Source organism: Macaca mulatta, chromosome 14 (assembly GCF_049350105.2).
Source record: "Macaca mulatta isolate MMU2019108-1 chromosome 14, T2T-MMU8v2.0, whole genome shotgun sequence".
Classification (NCBI taxonomy): Eukaryota; Metazoa; Chordata; class Mammalia; order Primates; family Cercopithecidae; genus Macaca; species Macaca mulatta.
The window spans coordinates 104,087,742-104,104,595 of record NC_133419.1 but is presented as its reverse complement, the minus strand read 5'-3'; the positions used below and the strand labels follow the sequence as shown (position 1 = coordinate 104,104,595).

The 16,854-nt window shown below is 32.7% G+C and overlaps 1 protein-coding gene across 3 annotated transcripts in view; it reads right to left on the bottom strand.

Moving 5' to 3' along the window:
- Positions 1-16,854, bottom strand: part of DYNC2H1 (dynein cytoplasmic 2 heavy chain 1) — a 353,142-nt gene that overhangs the window by 221,299 nt on the left and 114,989 nt on the right. For 2 of the 3 annotated variants that reach the window (XR_013404270.1, XM_015115564.3), the window contains exons 60-65: positions 15,245-15,331; positions 12,681-12,807; positions 11,018-11,159; positions 10,320-10,429; positions 2,864-2,962; positions 1,054-1,177 (exon numbers count right to left, since the gene is read on the bottom strand). Coding sequence is in view for 2 of the 3 variants with exons in the window: in XM_015115564.3 (XP_014971050.2) it covers positions 1,054-1,177; positions 2,864-2,962; positions 10,320-10,429; positions 11,018-11,159; positions 12,681-12,807; positions 15,245-15,331 (689 nt within the window). In the remaining variant the exon portion in view is untranslated. Of the gene's footprint in view, positions 1-1,053; positions 1,178-2,863; positions 2,963-5,136; positions 5,158-10,319; positions 10,430-11,017; positions 11,160-12,680; positions 12,808-15,244; positions 15,332-16,854 lie in introns of all 3 variants that reach the window. The other variant, XM_015115562.3, reaches the window with a different exon arrangement.

Genomic DNA, 16,854 nt, shown 5'->3' with positions numbered 1-16,854 from the left:
CTAACACTAATCAGAACTCACGGAGATTTATATTTAATGAGTCCTTCAGGACCACCGTATAGAATGAAGAATGTCAAAATGAGATGGCCCTAAAGGTTCATTTTGTCCTCCTTAAGATAGCATAGCAAGGAACTAGCTCAGCAGATCTGAGTTACCCCCAACAGATGGACCAGAAACTGAGCTCTGGAAGACAACCCCATTCTAGCAAGGTCACTTTCTTGATTACAAAGCTTCTGTTGTTATACAGTAGCTCAGCTATTCCCTGCCCTTTATGCCCATAAAATATATTAAGAGGATAATGTTACAAAGGCAAAGGTCCCACTACTTGAGTTCTCATAACATATCAACCAGTACTAGGCCAAGCATATCTACGTGAGGGATAACAGATTATCAAAGAATAGTGCATGCTTTGCTATTTCTCTGCCTTGCCCCAATAACATCAATTTTCTATTTAAAGTTTGCTGTGTTAGCAATGTACGTAGCATACATACATGTACATATATGTACATGTCTATATATGTATATGTATACACTTTGCATGATATTCTCTTTAAGTTTCTAGGAATTGCTTTCTAATAATCCAAGACTGGGCTGGGTTCCTATGCAGAAAAGAGTTAACATAGCAATCCTGAGACTCTTTAGAAAGGGCTGTTTGTAAAGTTGGCCCATAACCAGCACCTGGGAACTCAGATTTTGGGAGAGTTCCCACCATCCTCAGAACTCAAAAAAGTGGCTCACTGTGCCTAAACTGTTTGTACAAACAATATGGTTTATGCTACACCTGCTTTCCTTCAGGGAGTCTAGAATTTTGTTATGTGCTAGGGAGAGTGTGCTTACATCATCAACCCCCAGTAAACTATGGGTACTAAGTCTCTACTGAGCTTCCCTGATAAGTAACATTTTACACATATTGTCACAACGTATTGCTAAAGGAATTAAGCCCATCACGCGTGACTCTACTGCAAGAGGATGCTTGAAAGCTTGCACCTGGTTTAATTACTTACTTTGGAAATTTTAAAAATATTTACACTCTGGAAAGTGTCAATTATTTACCTTGAGCAACCAGATCTCGTCTCAATAATGGATAAAGAACAGGTTCTACACCATCCATCTCTTGTATAATAAGGGTTTTCCCAAAACGTACTGCTAATTCAAGAGCTGTGATAAAGTTACTATCCTAATTGAATAAAAGAAAAACATTAATTCTTTTATTACTTTAATTTTATAAACATTCTTAAAGATTATGAATGAAGATATTAACAGGAATAATATGAATGTTTAAAATTTTAATATGTATGTTAATAATTCAAATTATTAATTATTGTTTTTCTACTCATATTTGGTAATGATTTTAGTTGAATAAATTATCAAAAAAATTTCACAATTTAAATACACAAATAAGAAAAATAAGAATTTTAACATTTTTAAAATTGTGTTTAAAAAAGAAATCCACATAACCTGAGATCTAACCTCTTTACCAATATTTAGGTGTACAGTACAGAATTGTTAACTATAAGCACAATGTTGCAAAACAGATCTCTAGAACTTTTTCATCTTGCATGACTGTAACCACTGAATAGTAACTCTGTATTTCCCCCAAAATATAAAAGCCTTTCTTCAATTTTCTACAGTAATTTCAAAATGTTATAGAAACACAACTTCTAATTCTATATGCAATAAATTACTCACCTAGGTATTAATAAGAACCCCACTTTGCTTATGTTCAGAATCACACATTGAATGGGGGAAAAAGGCATGATGATGAATTCTAGTAAACTTTTCTTGGTGGATAGGTCTAATAATTCTGAAAAGAACCTTTAGGCAAAATTCAATAATTAAGAATTTTAAGGCTTTCTAGATAGGGAAGGAGTAGTTTTAAATATCACCCCAGGCGTGTGTCTGCGTGTGTATGTGTGGTGTGTGTGTATATATGTGTGTGTGTACATATATATCACAGTAACTATATAGTTACTTATATGTATATAAGTATATATAGAGTACCTATATGCATATACCTATAACTATAGATATATATGTAGTTATATACTTATATGTATATAAGATATACAGTATAGTTATATACTTACATTTTTATATACTTAAATGTATATAAGATATACAGTATAGTTATATACTTACATTTTTATATACTTATATATTTGCATATATGCAAACCATAAACGATTATTGAAGTATTTTTATATATTATCTAATTTATAATTATTCTTACCACAAAAAAATAAGGTAGATATCCCCATTTTACAAGTAAAGTAACTTTTAGAGGTAATTTTTGAAACACCTGAAAATTACGTATGAAAATTAATCATATACTAGGTCTTCCTTTAAAAAAAAATAATAAAAACCTAACCAAAAATAATTTCCTCTGAAAGATAAACATGAAACTAAGAAGTCACTACCCAAAAGACTATGATAACATTTCACCGAACAAGATGTCTGTCAATGATTTAAAGAAATTGGAAATTATGAGAGGTATTCAGAGGAACTGTAAATATCCTAAAAGGCTAGAAGGCTTTTCTGAGTCTCCAAGCTAACTTAGAAGTTCCTACTTCTACAGCCTCTTATACTTGTATCATTAGTCACAACTTACTGTAAAGCTTATTTTATTGTTTCTCTAACCTACTAGACTGTCATCTTAGGGCTTAGATCAATACCCAGAATCACATAAATATTCTTATCTCTGTTTTACAAACTAGAAAACTGAAGCTAAGAGTTATATCTCTCACCCCAGGTCCCACACAATAGGACTCAGTGTTTAATCTATGTTTTCTGATTATAGACTCAAAGATCTTTTCACTATAAGAGGTCATTCCTAATTGGTATGTAAATTATAAGTAATACATACCTGCTGATTGATAACTTCTAAACGTGAGTCTTTCAAATGTGTTTTTAACCACTCTGTAGCTTGGGAAGAAGGATCTATAAGAAATGGGCACACTCGACTCTAGTTCAAAAAAAAGGAAAAGTAATGTTTTTTAATGATTATAAGCTTTCATTTAAATGGAAATAGTTTTCTAGAAATTATAAATCAATTACTCTTTTCTCTCAAGCTTTGGAGAACACAAATATACAACCATGAAAAATAAACAAAAATACAGTTTTTAGCTGCATCAGAAGCCATATTAATAAATTTTCAGTGACCAGGAGTTAATATTAGGTAATTACATTTAGCCAGAGTATAGAGAGTACAGTCCTACTTAACAAAAAATAACACAGAAAATGTGTACTAACATTATGCTAAGCAAGAGCTTTAGTCTCAAGCTGATCTCATTTGCACCATTCTTTCTGGCTTTTAAAATACAAAAATTATTCCCTATCTAGCTATCTATCTATTTATCTATCTATCTATAGTATACATATATATTGGTTTTTTGAATAAAAACTATACAGGCCATAAAAAGAAATATGAGCAAATCATTAAAATACTGCTAATTATCAATATAATTGTTTACATTTTAAGACATTAATTCTTCTAAAGCAGTACATATCTAATATTACTAAAGGAGTACCCTAGAAGAGAAAATTATATGGACTGTAGGTTAAGATCTAATGAAATGAACTAAAAACTAAATTCATTACAGAACATCTTGCACTAATTAAATTCTAAAAAAAAAAAAAGGAAGTTAGGCCTGGTGCAGTAGCTCAAGCCTGTAATCCCAGCACTTTGGGAGGCTGAGGCAGATGGATCACGAGGTCAAGAGATCAAGACCATCCTGGCCAACACGGTAAAACCCCATCTCTACTAAAAATACAAAAATTAGTCAGGTGTGGTGGCACGGGACTGTAGTCCCAGCTACTCGGTAGGCTGAGGCAGGAGAATTGCTTAAACCCTGGAAGCGGAGGCTGCAGTGAGCCAAGATCGTGCCACTGAATTCCAGCCTGGTGACAAACAGAGTGAGACTCCATCTCAAAAAAAAAGGGAATTAGAAACCAGTGAAAATGCCCTCCACACACAATGGTACTTAGTAGACAGAAGAAAGCCAATTCCATATGTATAAAATGTATATATTATAAATGATAAATTTAGAAGTCATCTAACAATTATTGCTATCTAGTAAAATTTAAACCGATCTAATTTTTTTTGAGTTTTCACATTTATTTGAAAAATGTAATAGAATTGTGTGCTATAAGAATAAGAGAACACATATGAAAGTCAGAGTAAGATGAAAACTTACAATGGGGTACAGCAGTCCCCCTTATCAATAATTTCTTTTCATGGTTTCAGTTACCCATGGTCAACCACAGTCCAAAAAAGGTGAGTACAGTACAATACGTTATTTGGACAGGCAGAAAGAAAAACTACATTCACTTAACTTTTATTACAGTATACTGTTATAGTTGTTCTATTTTATCATTGTTGTTGTTAATCTCTTACTGTGTATAACTTATACAAAACTTTATTATAGTATGTATGTTTAGGAAAAAAACATAGTATGTATGTATATATATGCATGTATGTATAACACAGTATGTATGTGTGTTATAAAAATGTATAACCCCGTGTGTGTGTGTGTGTGTGTGTGTGTGTGTATATACATACATATATATGGGTTCAGTACTACCTGAACTTTCAGGCATCCACTGAGGTTCTTGGAACACATCCCCAGGAGAAAAGGGGGGAACACTGTATATTTAATAAGAGCATACACGTTATCTCAGTGGCACACCAAGAGGGAAGGAGATAGTGGGGATTATCTGCCCTGTGGACGCATAGTTTTATATCACCAATGTTGTTTAGAATTGCTAGCACATGGTGATAATAAAGAGATGAACGACTTTAAAACAGCTTTATTAGTATTTTAAAATTCTCCACAAACAAGATATCTTGTTGTCACTTGCACCCACAGTAGACTGCTCCTATCATACCTCCTGTCATGTTATACTGTATGATCATCACCCAGCATCTATTACCAGAGGTTTCACTTACTGCTCCATCATGTAAATGTACTACTCGAAGCACAATGACGTGGCTAGCAAATAGCCTGTGAAGTGTTACCATGGCGCTGCACCTAGGTTTTTGATCTAATTTTATGCTAGCATTCAATAGCAAACATTTCACAATTCTGCATTTTGCCTAACTACAAAAGTAATTATTTTAAATTTTTAAAAAGTTCTTACCCATGATTTCAAACCAATGATCTGATGCAGTTAAATGAAAAGAAGAAAGGTAATGTTTCAAAACGTTTTTAGCAAAGAAAACATGCTTAAGTTTTTCAAAGGGTACTTACAAGTTTGTTGTCATCTTATTCATATGTCTCCAGATAGATTTAGATAAGATTTCTATGGTACATTTTATCTCTGTATTCCATGATTAAATATAGTTAAATTCTACAACTATACTCAATCCAAAAATGTTGACTTTCATTCATTTATTCATTTGTTCATTAACTCATCTATATGTTGGATAACAACTATAGTAAGATAGTACAAGGAGTACAGAAATCAATAAAACACATTACCTTAACCTCAATAACTTTACATGTAATAAAGATACAAAAATAAAAATTTCATCATCAAAAGGTGCACAAGTTGCTACTGAAAGATGATAGGTGAAGTTATGGCTAGAAAACAATTCAAGTCAAACTAAGCCAAGAGAGATTAGCTAGGCAAAGAAGTGAAGAAAGAAAAACATTTCAGGCAAAAACAGCATGATATAGAGGGGAATAAAAAAGTTTGGAGTATTTGGAAAACTTACAGTACTCTGGTGTAGCTAGAAAAAAATAAATATGGGCAAAGATGATGCATATAAAATGGCAAGAGTAATCTGGAGTCTGTCTGATCATGATCAGCTTTTTATGCCATGTCTAAGGATAATGAAATTTTTATACTGCAGGCAATGGGAAATCACTAAAATACATTAATTGAGGCAATATTATGATCGGATTAATGTTTTAGAAAATCACTCCAACAACAGTAAAGGAAGTGGTACTAGAAACAAGGCGCCTGTAGTCCCAGCTACTCGGGAGGCTGAGGCAGGAGAATGGCGTGAACCCGGGAGGCAGAGCTTGCAGTGAGCTGAGATCCGGCCACTGCACTCCAGCCTGGGCGGCAGAGCGAGATTCCGTCTCAAAAAAAAAAAAAAAAAAAAAGAAACAAGGAACCAGCTGGTATAATGACATATTTATCCAGACACAAAATGATGAAAGCATAAATGAAGTCACTGGCAGCAGATGTGATTAAAACCGGATGAATTCATGAGACATCTGAGAACTAGATTTGACAAGATTAGTTGAATAATTAACTGAATGAAAATTAAAGAGGCACAGTAAGAATGATGTACAGGGTTGTAGCTTGTATTACCAAGAAAAGACTGTGATATCTCTGGTGGTAGAAAATAAGACAGTCAGGTTCTAGGGAGTGAGAGGGGAAGAAAAATGAATTTTACAGTAGAGAGCTACCTTGCCTACCCTGCATGTCCCACTAAATGTATTTCTGATGGGTTATCAATATGAGCAGATAATCTAAGTTAACCAATCAGAATCCTTTTGGGAGACTGGCGTATTATCTGTGGTGCAGAGGGAGTGAATGACACATCTTTCGTCTGGAAACATAAAATCTAATAAAGGTAAACATGGAGTCACCAACGGTCAAGGCTAACAAAGGGTAAAGAGAACCTATCTGAGAATGAACCCATCTTATAAAATGAAGGCAGAGATCTCCTGGTAAAAATTACCTTAATTCAGAAGCTCACCCCAACCTTTTAGGCATCTCAGGTATTTAAAAGCATAAATTGCTAGTTTTTTCCTTTAAATGTGCTACAATTGGCCACTGGAAGATTCTTAACTTAAAGAAAATAAACAATGGTGAATTTAGTTAAAGGATGATAAATTTTGAGCTGCCTAGGAAGCTCAGGTAAAAATATCTAACAGGTAGTGAGAGCTATAGGTCAAAAGTTCAGAAGACAGGTTAAAAACTCAAGATATACAATCTCTATTTAAATTCTTCTCTCCTTGGAGGAAAAAAAGATTGGGCAAAGGATATTTTTGAAAGAGATAATTTTTAAAACACCTAGAATACTCTATAATGTTATGTCTATTTTTAGTACTTACAAATGGGATAAAAGCAAAAACATTTTATAAATGAAATTAAGCCTATCTCTTGATTCACTAATGAGAGTTACATTAACAAGGATAATATAAAATAAATAAGGTTAAACACACACACTCCTATGAGAAGTGTATAGACAGGAGCTAGATGGCCTGGGTTTGAATCCTGGCTCTACCACTTGACAGCCATGTGACCTTAGGTAAGTGAATTAACTCTTCCGTGCCTCAATTTCCTTATCTATAAAGGGGATAACACATGTATCTAATAGATTGGGTTGATTTGAGAATTACATGAGTTATGTGTTCAAGTGCTTTACCTATTTATTCCTAAATAGTAATATATGCACAACATGATAAGTACTACACAAGTATTGATTATTATTATTACTTATGTGAGGATTGAAAAACTTTTTCCTATGTGGGGAAGTTAACTTTGAAGTAATAAATTTTATCATCATAATTTTATATTCTTAGACTAGTATCACATTAGTTTGCATTTCCTTAGCATATATCAAAAGGCAGCAAGAAAAAACATCTCAGAAATTTTGAGTTAAACCCAATTTGAACTGTCTATAACAATAAAACACAAACATTCAACAGATGTCTTCACAAGAAAAACCCATATAAAATCTGATATTTAAATTAGTCATCTTCTCCACCTCCGTTCTGGATGCTTTTCACTCACACCTTCTCCATAGTTTCTAATAGCCTTATACTTTCCATTATCCACTGAGTTGGCCAATATTAGATCATATAATTTATCACTCAAACCACAACACTGTTGAAAGTGAAAGGAAAACTATTAATAATTGTATCGGGACAACAAGTGCAAACCATAGACCAAGCAATCCAGGATATATGATCACTATGGCCAAATTTTTCCCTGTCCCTCAAAGCAATAGGTCATATGAGCTTTCTGCCAACATAGTAAAACTAATTCCTGTGGTAAGACCAAGGGTATAAAAGGATTTGACTAATTACTCTCTCTAGCAATATATGCACTTCAATGGTTAGCTTAACCTAAATACGACAATTTTAAGCATCCTTGTAAGACCAATAAAAGAATAGTTTTAGACACAAAAGCCTTTCTTAGCATCAATGAAACAGTTGAGTAACCACAGGCCTCAGGGAAAACCTCCTCCACTGAGAGGGAGAACCTCAGAAAAGCTTTAGCATTGTTGTGTGTGTGTGTGTGTGTGTGTGTGTGTGTGTGTATGTGTGTTTTGAGAAGTCTCACTCTGTCATCCAGGCTGGAATATGCAGTGACATGATCTCGGCTCACTGCAACTTCTGCCTCCCGGGTTCAAGCGATTCTCCCGCCTCAGCCTTCTGAGTAGCTGGAGCTACAGGTGCATGCCACAATGCCCAGCTAATTTTTATATTTCAAGTAGAGACCATGTTGGCCAAACTGGTCTCGAACTTCTGACCTCAGATGATCCACCCACCTCGGCCTCCCAAAGTGCTGGGATTACAAGCATGAGCCACTATGCCAGGCCAGCTTTAGCACAGTTAATGAGGAGATGTATTATACCTCTGAATCACAAATGCATCTTACTTACCATGTCTAGCCATCTTTTCCCAGAAGCCCAACTAATATATATTTAGAGATTTAATTTTACATACATGGTGATGTTAATGAGTTGATGTCACAGATTATATGCTATCCAATCACACCCTTAAACTACAACTAATTTGAAATCTAGTACACCTTAAAACTGAGGTCGAGTGTTGACCATAATGGCAAATTCATTTCAACAAAATAACTAATTACCCTAAGAAATCTTTCCAATGATTTTTCTTTTGTCATATAAATGCAAATAATTATCTAAAAGGAACTTAGCAATGTTAAATACAAAGTAAATTTAGGCTTATTATTAATTTCAAAAGCAATTTCCCATATCCATCATGAAAGATAATTCAGAATATAAAACTAAGCATTTTCAATTAACATCAGTAAAAAATTTATTCTGATAAACATATTTTGTCTACAGACTTACCACCTTCCCCTTGTTTCTTATGGAATAGAAAAGAATTCTTAAACTTTTTTTTTTTTTTAATTTGCAATGAATTGCTTTCTTGGATTATTGAAAGAGGAAAAAGAGGTGGCTATGAAACCTTAGGGAGGGAATAATAAATATAATAAAAAGCACATAGTTTGCCAAAATGTAACACATTTACTTATATAAGTATTTAGAGTTTCATATTTGTGATTCCATTGTAAAAATAATAAAAAATTTTTTAAAAAGTAAATTTAAAAACAGGCAAAATCAAATTAAAAGAAGGCAAAACTATTCAATTAGTGGTCAGCAACTTCTCTACTGGTAAGTTACCAATATAGTGAGCTGAAGCATAGTCAGCTGATTAATAAGTCTAATAAAACAGAACAAATTATCAAGTAATGAACAGCACCTAAAATATGAATCTTATAATACAGTTTATGCTACATAAAGAGGAGCGTGTTTAATGTTCATGCTTTCTTTGAGACTATGGAGTTAAAAAATAAGAATCAGGAAATAGTGTGTAGGCAGAGAGAAGGATTACAAAGAGGAAAAGGAATACTAATACTTACTATGAAATATAAACTATTGACAGAAAGAATAGAAAAATCACATTATCAAGAAGTAAAAATTGTCTTCCAAGTTCCATATCAGAAAAGTAAACCAAGTTAATGGGAAAAATCAAACTTTATTCAAAGTGATTATTTATTTGTGTACATGGCTTTGAATTTGGTTTTCACATTCACTGATAATAAGGTTATGCTATTTTCTATTTTAAACAGCTTTGGAAAATCTGTACTATGTGACAAAACAGTTTTCCAAAATATGTGTATGATTATCTCTAATTGATAAGCCAAAAACTTATCTTCACTTTTTGCTAATTTTGTTTGGCAAAATAAAATGAAATAAAAATACAAAATTTATGAAGTCATATACTCTAGTCTGTACTCATGAAGAAACTACATAACCAATGAATTGGGTATCCCTAAAATATTTCTACTACTATTAGGAAATACAATTTAGAACATTTTGACATCAAAAGAATGCCACTTTATACTTTTATATTAAGGTAAAAAATAAATTATACTGAAAGTCATACATTCACTAACTGAATCATTAATGGGTTTTCATTAGCAAAATATTTTTATTTTAGTAAGAAAAGGGTAACTGTGAAAGACTAAGAATATGAAGAACACAATTTCCACAGCAAGCTTGACAATAAAACATTTCTAATAAAAAATTAAAATAAATTAACTACCTGTAATATTACAAGAGCATTTTCTATGGAAAGGTCATCTGATGGTAGGCCTTCACTTTTCCAAATTAACTGCTCACTTTCAGTACAAAGAAATCTCCTCAGATCAAATTCTGAAAAGTTGAAGACATTGAAAATACTTTACTACAATGATCTTGTACTTAATGAAGGGAAGGAAATAAAGCTATTTATTCCAAAACAAAAGTCCTACGACAGTCCTTAACTTGAAACCCATTCTTCCACATTTAACACCCAAACCCAAGGAGAAAGAAGTCAAAAACAAAAACAAAAGGTGCAGAAGGATGGAACTCCATGAAGTCCTATTTCTTTGAGTGAATGTTTCACAAACTAAAATAATTTCGTAAAATACCACTAAAATCATGAGGAATTTTAAAGTTCTTACATCTCAGCCTATCAAATAAATTATAAAAATAAAAGTAATATAATGTTTAATTGCATCCAAGCAATATCAAAAATAATTCAGTCGTCTCAGTTTTTTACAGTGATTTAAGAATAGAAAAATCATAATAATAAAGTAAATTCAAGAACATTTGTGGAATGTGGCAAATCTAAAGTAGCTCCAGGGTATACTTGTGATCCATAAAAAATTTCCCCCATTGAAAAAAGGTAAAATAACAGAGAACAAAGGGTCCATTTTTAGTATATTGAAATTTTAAATTCAGGAGTAACTAAATACAAACTCTCAAGACCAGCTGACTTGGTCCATTCTTCCAAACAGGTTTTTCTCAGAGACTCAGGAGCAGCAGAAAGATATGTAATAAATGCAGCAGCAAGTTGAGCTCTTTTAGGAAGAGTAGCTAATTCCTCTGTTATCTCTACAACCTGGAAAAAAAGAGAGCGAAGAAAGAGGGATATATATGAGTATGTTCTAACGTTAAAGAAAATGACAGTTTTATGGTTTTGATTGTGGAGGGAAGAATCACAAGTAATAACTCCTTGTTTTGAATATAATAGTCAAAATGTAAAAATATCAAAAAGATCGCAGACTCTGCTGTGATATTTTTTAAAAGTATAAAATCCTAATATATTTGTAGAAACAAACATATTCAGTCATTGAAAGTTCTTAATTATTTTAAAGAAAGCAGAACTTTCATCCCAACCACAGTTAAATGTGAGTTTGCATCACTTTGTAAACTAAGATTAAGGCACAGAGAATGAACAAAGGGACAAAACAAAGCTACGGCATGAAGACCCATCAGCAAAAAGGTTATTGTAAATAAAGCACAAGATTCAGCAGAAAGAGTAGTTATATTAAAGGAAAGAAGAGAGATAGATTTAAATAAAGGCAGATTGTGAAAGGTTTTCCATGACATGCAAAGGAGTTTCTATTTTAAACTGTGACGTGAGCCATTGAAAGCATTTAAGCAAGCAATGAGTAATGTAATCAGATTGGGTTTTATAAAGATAATTCAGCTGACAAATGAAGGGTGAACTAATTAAAGGGTCAGATAGGAGGAAGACATTTAAAAAGTGAGATGAGAAACAAAGAAATATTGGCATTAAAGATAGAAGACAAATACAAAGAATATTTGCAAACGGATATGACAAGTAAACAGGGAAGAGTCTAAGACAACCCATATATTTTTAGTATTGATGCCCAAAGAAAGACGCCTCCAGTGAAATAGAAAATAAAGGAGACTTGGAATGAGAAAAAGAAAATAATTTAGACATGTTGGGTTTGAGTTCCTGAGAGACAATTAAATGCAAATGTCTAATATATAGTTGGAAATACACATTTAACACTCAGTAGTCTGGAAATGTAGCTCTGGTCATTATTAAGGTGCAGGTGATATTATGATGGGATGAGATAACACCCAAGGTAGTTGCAGAAAAAGCTGCTGTGGAAGAGTATAACAAGGACAATCAACATTACTAGGTGAGCAGATGAGGAGGATCAGGAAAGGAAAGGAAAGGAAGCTTAACTGATTTCAGAAATAAACCAAGAAAAAACAAAAGACAACACTAAAAAGTCAAAATAACAAAATATTTCAAGAAAAAATAAATAGCCTACAGTGTCAAATCCTAAAATTACTGTCCTGGTGAAGGTAAATTCAAAGAAAATTCTAAGGAGTACTAAGTTTTCCATCCACTCATTTTCATCCTGCTCATCTCTCAATAACATACAGAACTGAAAGGAAAATAGGCTGCTTCGCCTAAAACTCTATTCATATAAAGACACTTTGTTTAAAGAGTAATTCACATAATGGCCATTTATATCTACATTATTTATCCTGAACCAGGTGCAAATTAATGGATCTTTCTCTCCTTTTTCTTAACATACATTACATTATAGATTTCCTGGATTTTAAAGGTAGACTCCTCACGGCCCCTTGTCAAACAAACCTGTGCATTCCATCTCTTATGTTCTCTATCAAGCTGATTAATTAAGACTTCTGCAGCTTTGATTGTTTCTTGTGCTTTGCTTACTTCAGCTTCAAGTTTTGCAGCTTCTGAAGTCCTGCTCTGAAATCTATGTAAACATTAAAATTTAATTAAAAGTAAAAAGGATTTGGGAGAGATTTAATGAAATTATCCATAGGTAATAAAGTAAACTTTTATGCCATAATTTAATTAATGATAATACCATTAATGTTTGCATACAAAGTAACATTAATAGAAGAGACAAACCAAAAAAAAACTTGACAGGGCCTCCATGCTCTACTACATTATATAAAAATTTGCCAATACGGCATTCAAGACACTATTCTAAACATCCCATCTGTCTTTCTAGTTTTATTTCATTATATTACTGATCAGCAAAACCATTAATATATGTCAATATCAGAAGAATTTTACATTATCAGTAAATATCCTATCCTTTATCTCCCATGTTCTTCAGAATGTTCCATTTGCCTAGAGTAGCTTCGAACCACACCCTTCCTCACCCCACAGCCCAACTCCCTCTAACATTTACCACTAAAACTACAAACAAAATTTCAAAATTCATTTTAGTACATTATATAAAATCTCTCCCTATATTCAAGTTAAGTATTATAAATTGTATGCTATACATATGCAAACTTAAACCCAAAGAAATTATTACCCAGGTTCTCATCAATAATCAGCAGAGGATCTAAAATTCATATACAGATGAGGCTGGCACTAAGTTGCATGCACTTTATAGTATATTTCATTGTCTCTCTAAGTGCCTTCTTCCTTCCTTCCCCAGACATAAGACTCTAGAACCAACTTCTCCAATATAGACAAATAGCCACGAGCCACTTTGTGGCTATTTAAATTTAAATTAACTAAAGATAAATAAAATTTTAAATTCAATTCCTTAGTCATATTACAAACACTGCAAGTGCTCAGTAGCCACATAAGACTACTGGCTACCATACTGGATAACAAAGAGCACAGAACATTTCCATAATCTCATGAAATTCCATTAAACAGCACTGTTCTAAAACCTGGAAATAGAAAGCTGCATGTTTATTGATCACAACATTTCATACTACACCTTGAACATGGTTTTGCAATAAATATTGTTGCATTAAATCAACCCTCATATCTCTGTACAAGTTGTATTAGAAATGGAAACCATCTCTTTAATTTTGTAAAATTAGAATTTAAAAATTGATAGGTCATGCTTATTTTTCAAGCCCTTTATTCTTTGTTAATATGTAAGAAAATAAGACTGTTATTCATGGCCTAGAGTCAATTAAACCTTAATTAAGGATCATAATAAGTAACAGCATGGTAACCAACATTAATTCATTCTCATCAATGACGCTACAATGAAAAATGCCATTCTGTTTTACTTAAAATTAAAAGTTAATTCCAAAAGTTCTCACAGTAATCCTTCCAAAATAATAGTAGTATGGTGCAATGGTTAAGAGCAGAAACTTCATGGAATTCGACAAATCTAGTATCTAACATGGCTTAGTATTTTGTTAGTTGCTCAACTTCAGATAAAAAAGACTATATAATTTTAACCTTCCTAATCTGCTAAACAGAAATAGATTTACTTCTCATCATTGTTTTAAGGATTAAAGAAATGAATACATAAATTACCCAGTATAACACCTAACACAGCAAGTGACTAATAAATGAAGTCAAAATATTGCTATAATAAGCTAATTATTCAATAAATATTTGAGCACTAGCTGAATATTAAGTGCTGATTGTGAGCACATGACAGTGAAAATAATACATTATACTTATTTTTCTTGTACTTCTCTAATAATGATACCTGGAAAAAATTGATGTGATTTCTTTCCTATATTTCTAACATAATAATTGTTCAAGAATATTGAAAACACTGTGTTTATTGGTTTGGGGATTTCTTTTTGGTTTGCTTTTTTCTATAAGTATTTCTCTATAAATATATATTAGTGAGAGAGAAAGAGAAACTGAAGAAGGGAGAGAGGGGGGAGAGACACAGAGAGACAGAGAGAGAATTGTTTCCTGAACATACAGAAAAAATTCATAGTTTTAATCTGATTAATTTCTTGGTTCAATAATAATTTTGCTTCTATTAAAAAAAGGAAGCATGACACATCACTTCAACATATACTGTATTCAATCAGATATTATTCAGTTCTTCAATCTTCGCAACTTTTAAAAGAAAATGTTGTAACATTTATAATTCCCATACCAATATATTCTACCCTGTACTAAATAGGATAAATGAAAGGCTTTAAGAATAATAATATTCAAAAATGATCCTTAACTTGAGTATAATATTTGCATGAAGACTTTTTTTAACACAAAGGAGAAAAAAAGTTAAAAGGATAGAATTTTTAAACATAATAATGTATCCTTAAAAAGTTTATAGACTAGTGGGTCCCATAGCATCATCTGTCATAAAAGTCTAAAATCTTAAAAGTCAAAACAGGAAATAAACCAAGATGTCAAATGTAAACACTCTCAGCATTATCCTAAATACGCTTCAAAATATAACTTACTTTTCTTTGAGTTCTGATACCTTTTGACCAACAGAATTAAGGAGGTCCTCTAGTTTCCTTTTTCTGTCTTCAGTTTTCTTCAGATTCCTGAAATATAACTCAATATTATAAAAGCCATTCCTATTTTAGATACCAACTATAAAGCAGCAGCAGCACCTTACAATGTAATCCTACAGTAAATATATGACAATTAAAACTGTCATTAACTCAGTATTATAACACCTTTACTTAGAATTTAATTTGAAAAGCAATGTTAAAATTAAAAGTGTTTCCTCTGACCCAACTATACCACTTCTAGGATTCCATATTTAAAAACACTCAAACATGTACATTTCTGTACATATTTATTTATCTTCTATCCCTTCTAGGACCCTACTAAAATGAAGCCAAGAAAATAAGAAAGATACATATGCACAGAGATCAAAAGAGGAAAGTATGAAATAGGAAAAATTTCAAAAATAATTTCCTTTTCTTAAGAGACAGTCTCACTCTGTCTCCCAGGCTGTAGTGCAGTAGTCTGAACAGAGCCCACTGCAGCCTCAAACTCCTAGGCTCAAGCAATCTTCCTATCTCAGCCTCCTGCACCCTCAAAGTTCAATAAAATTTTAAAAAGTAATAACTAACATATCGGAACGCAAAAAGCCAAAAGCTAAAATGCCTATACGAAGAAGAGTCAAAAAAAAAGCAGAATCCTAAAATGTTCAGAAAATGTAAACATACTTCTGAAGGTAACAATAAAGCCAAATACAGAAGATTATTTAATAATTGATATTACAAAGAGTTTGACCTCAGAATCCATCCTCTGTTGAGAGCTGACTACCTCTAACATAACCCAGAATGCTGCAAGTCTAGCTTATGCCCCTACTCATCTCCATCAACCTCTATGCACACATCCTAGGTGAAAGATATAAAGATTCGTTTACAGTAAAATGACTGACACCCTATCCTCTCAAAATACCCACAAATATTAAGGGGTTGCCATAAAATGGCCAGTCCATACTTGATCACCTTACAGTGATGCTCAGCAGCCAAGAAGCCCAGGCCACACACTCAGGTCTTCCAGCCAGACTTCTAAAACTCATGATCAACAACTAACAGCCACAGATCAGACAGGTCAAGAAAGCTTCCTAACTTCCTAAAAATATGGGGTAATATACAAGACACTGGGAATCAAAGTAGCATTAGACTTTCTAAAAGCAACACTGAACTCTAGAAGAGAATACAACAGGGGTTCTCAAACTTTAGTGTATACCAAAATTACCTGTCAAAACAGAGATTACAAGGCCTTACTGTCCCCTCCCCCACAATGTATCTGAATCAGAATCAGTTCGTTTGGGTGGATCTTCAAAACTGTGAGCTAAAACTATTTCTAGTCTAGTATTTAAACACAACCCAATTATTGATCACATACAATAACATATTATAAATACTTTTAGACATGCAAATCTCAAAATATGTTCCAGCCCATATACTCTTTCTACCATGGAAAATGTGTTCTAGAAACCTGAAGAACTAAAGGAGGGAAGAGAAAGACAGGAATTCACAATAAAAGAATACAATAGGTAATCTCTAGAACAATGCTGAAGAGAAGCCCCAAGACAACAGCCTTA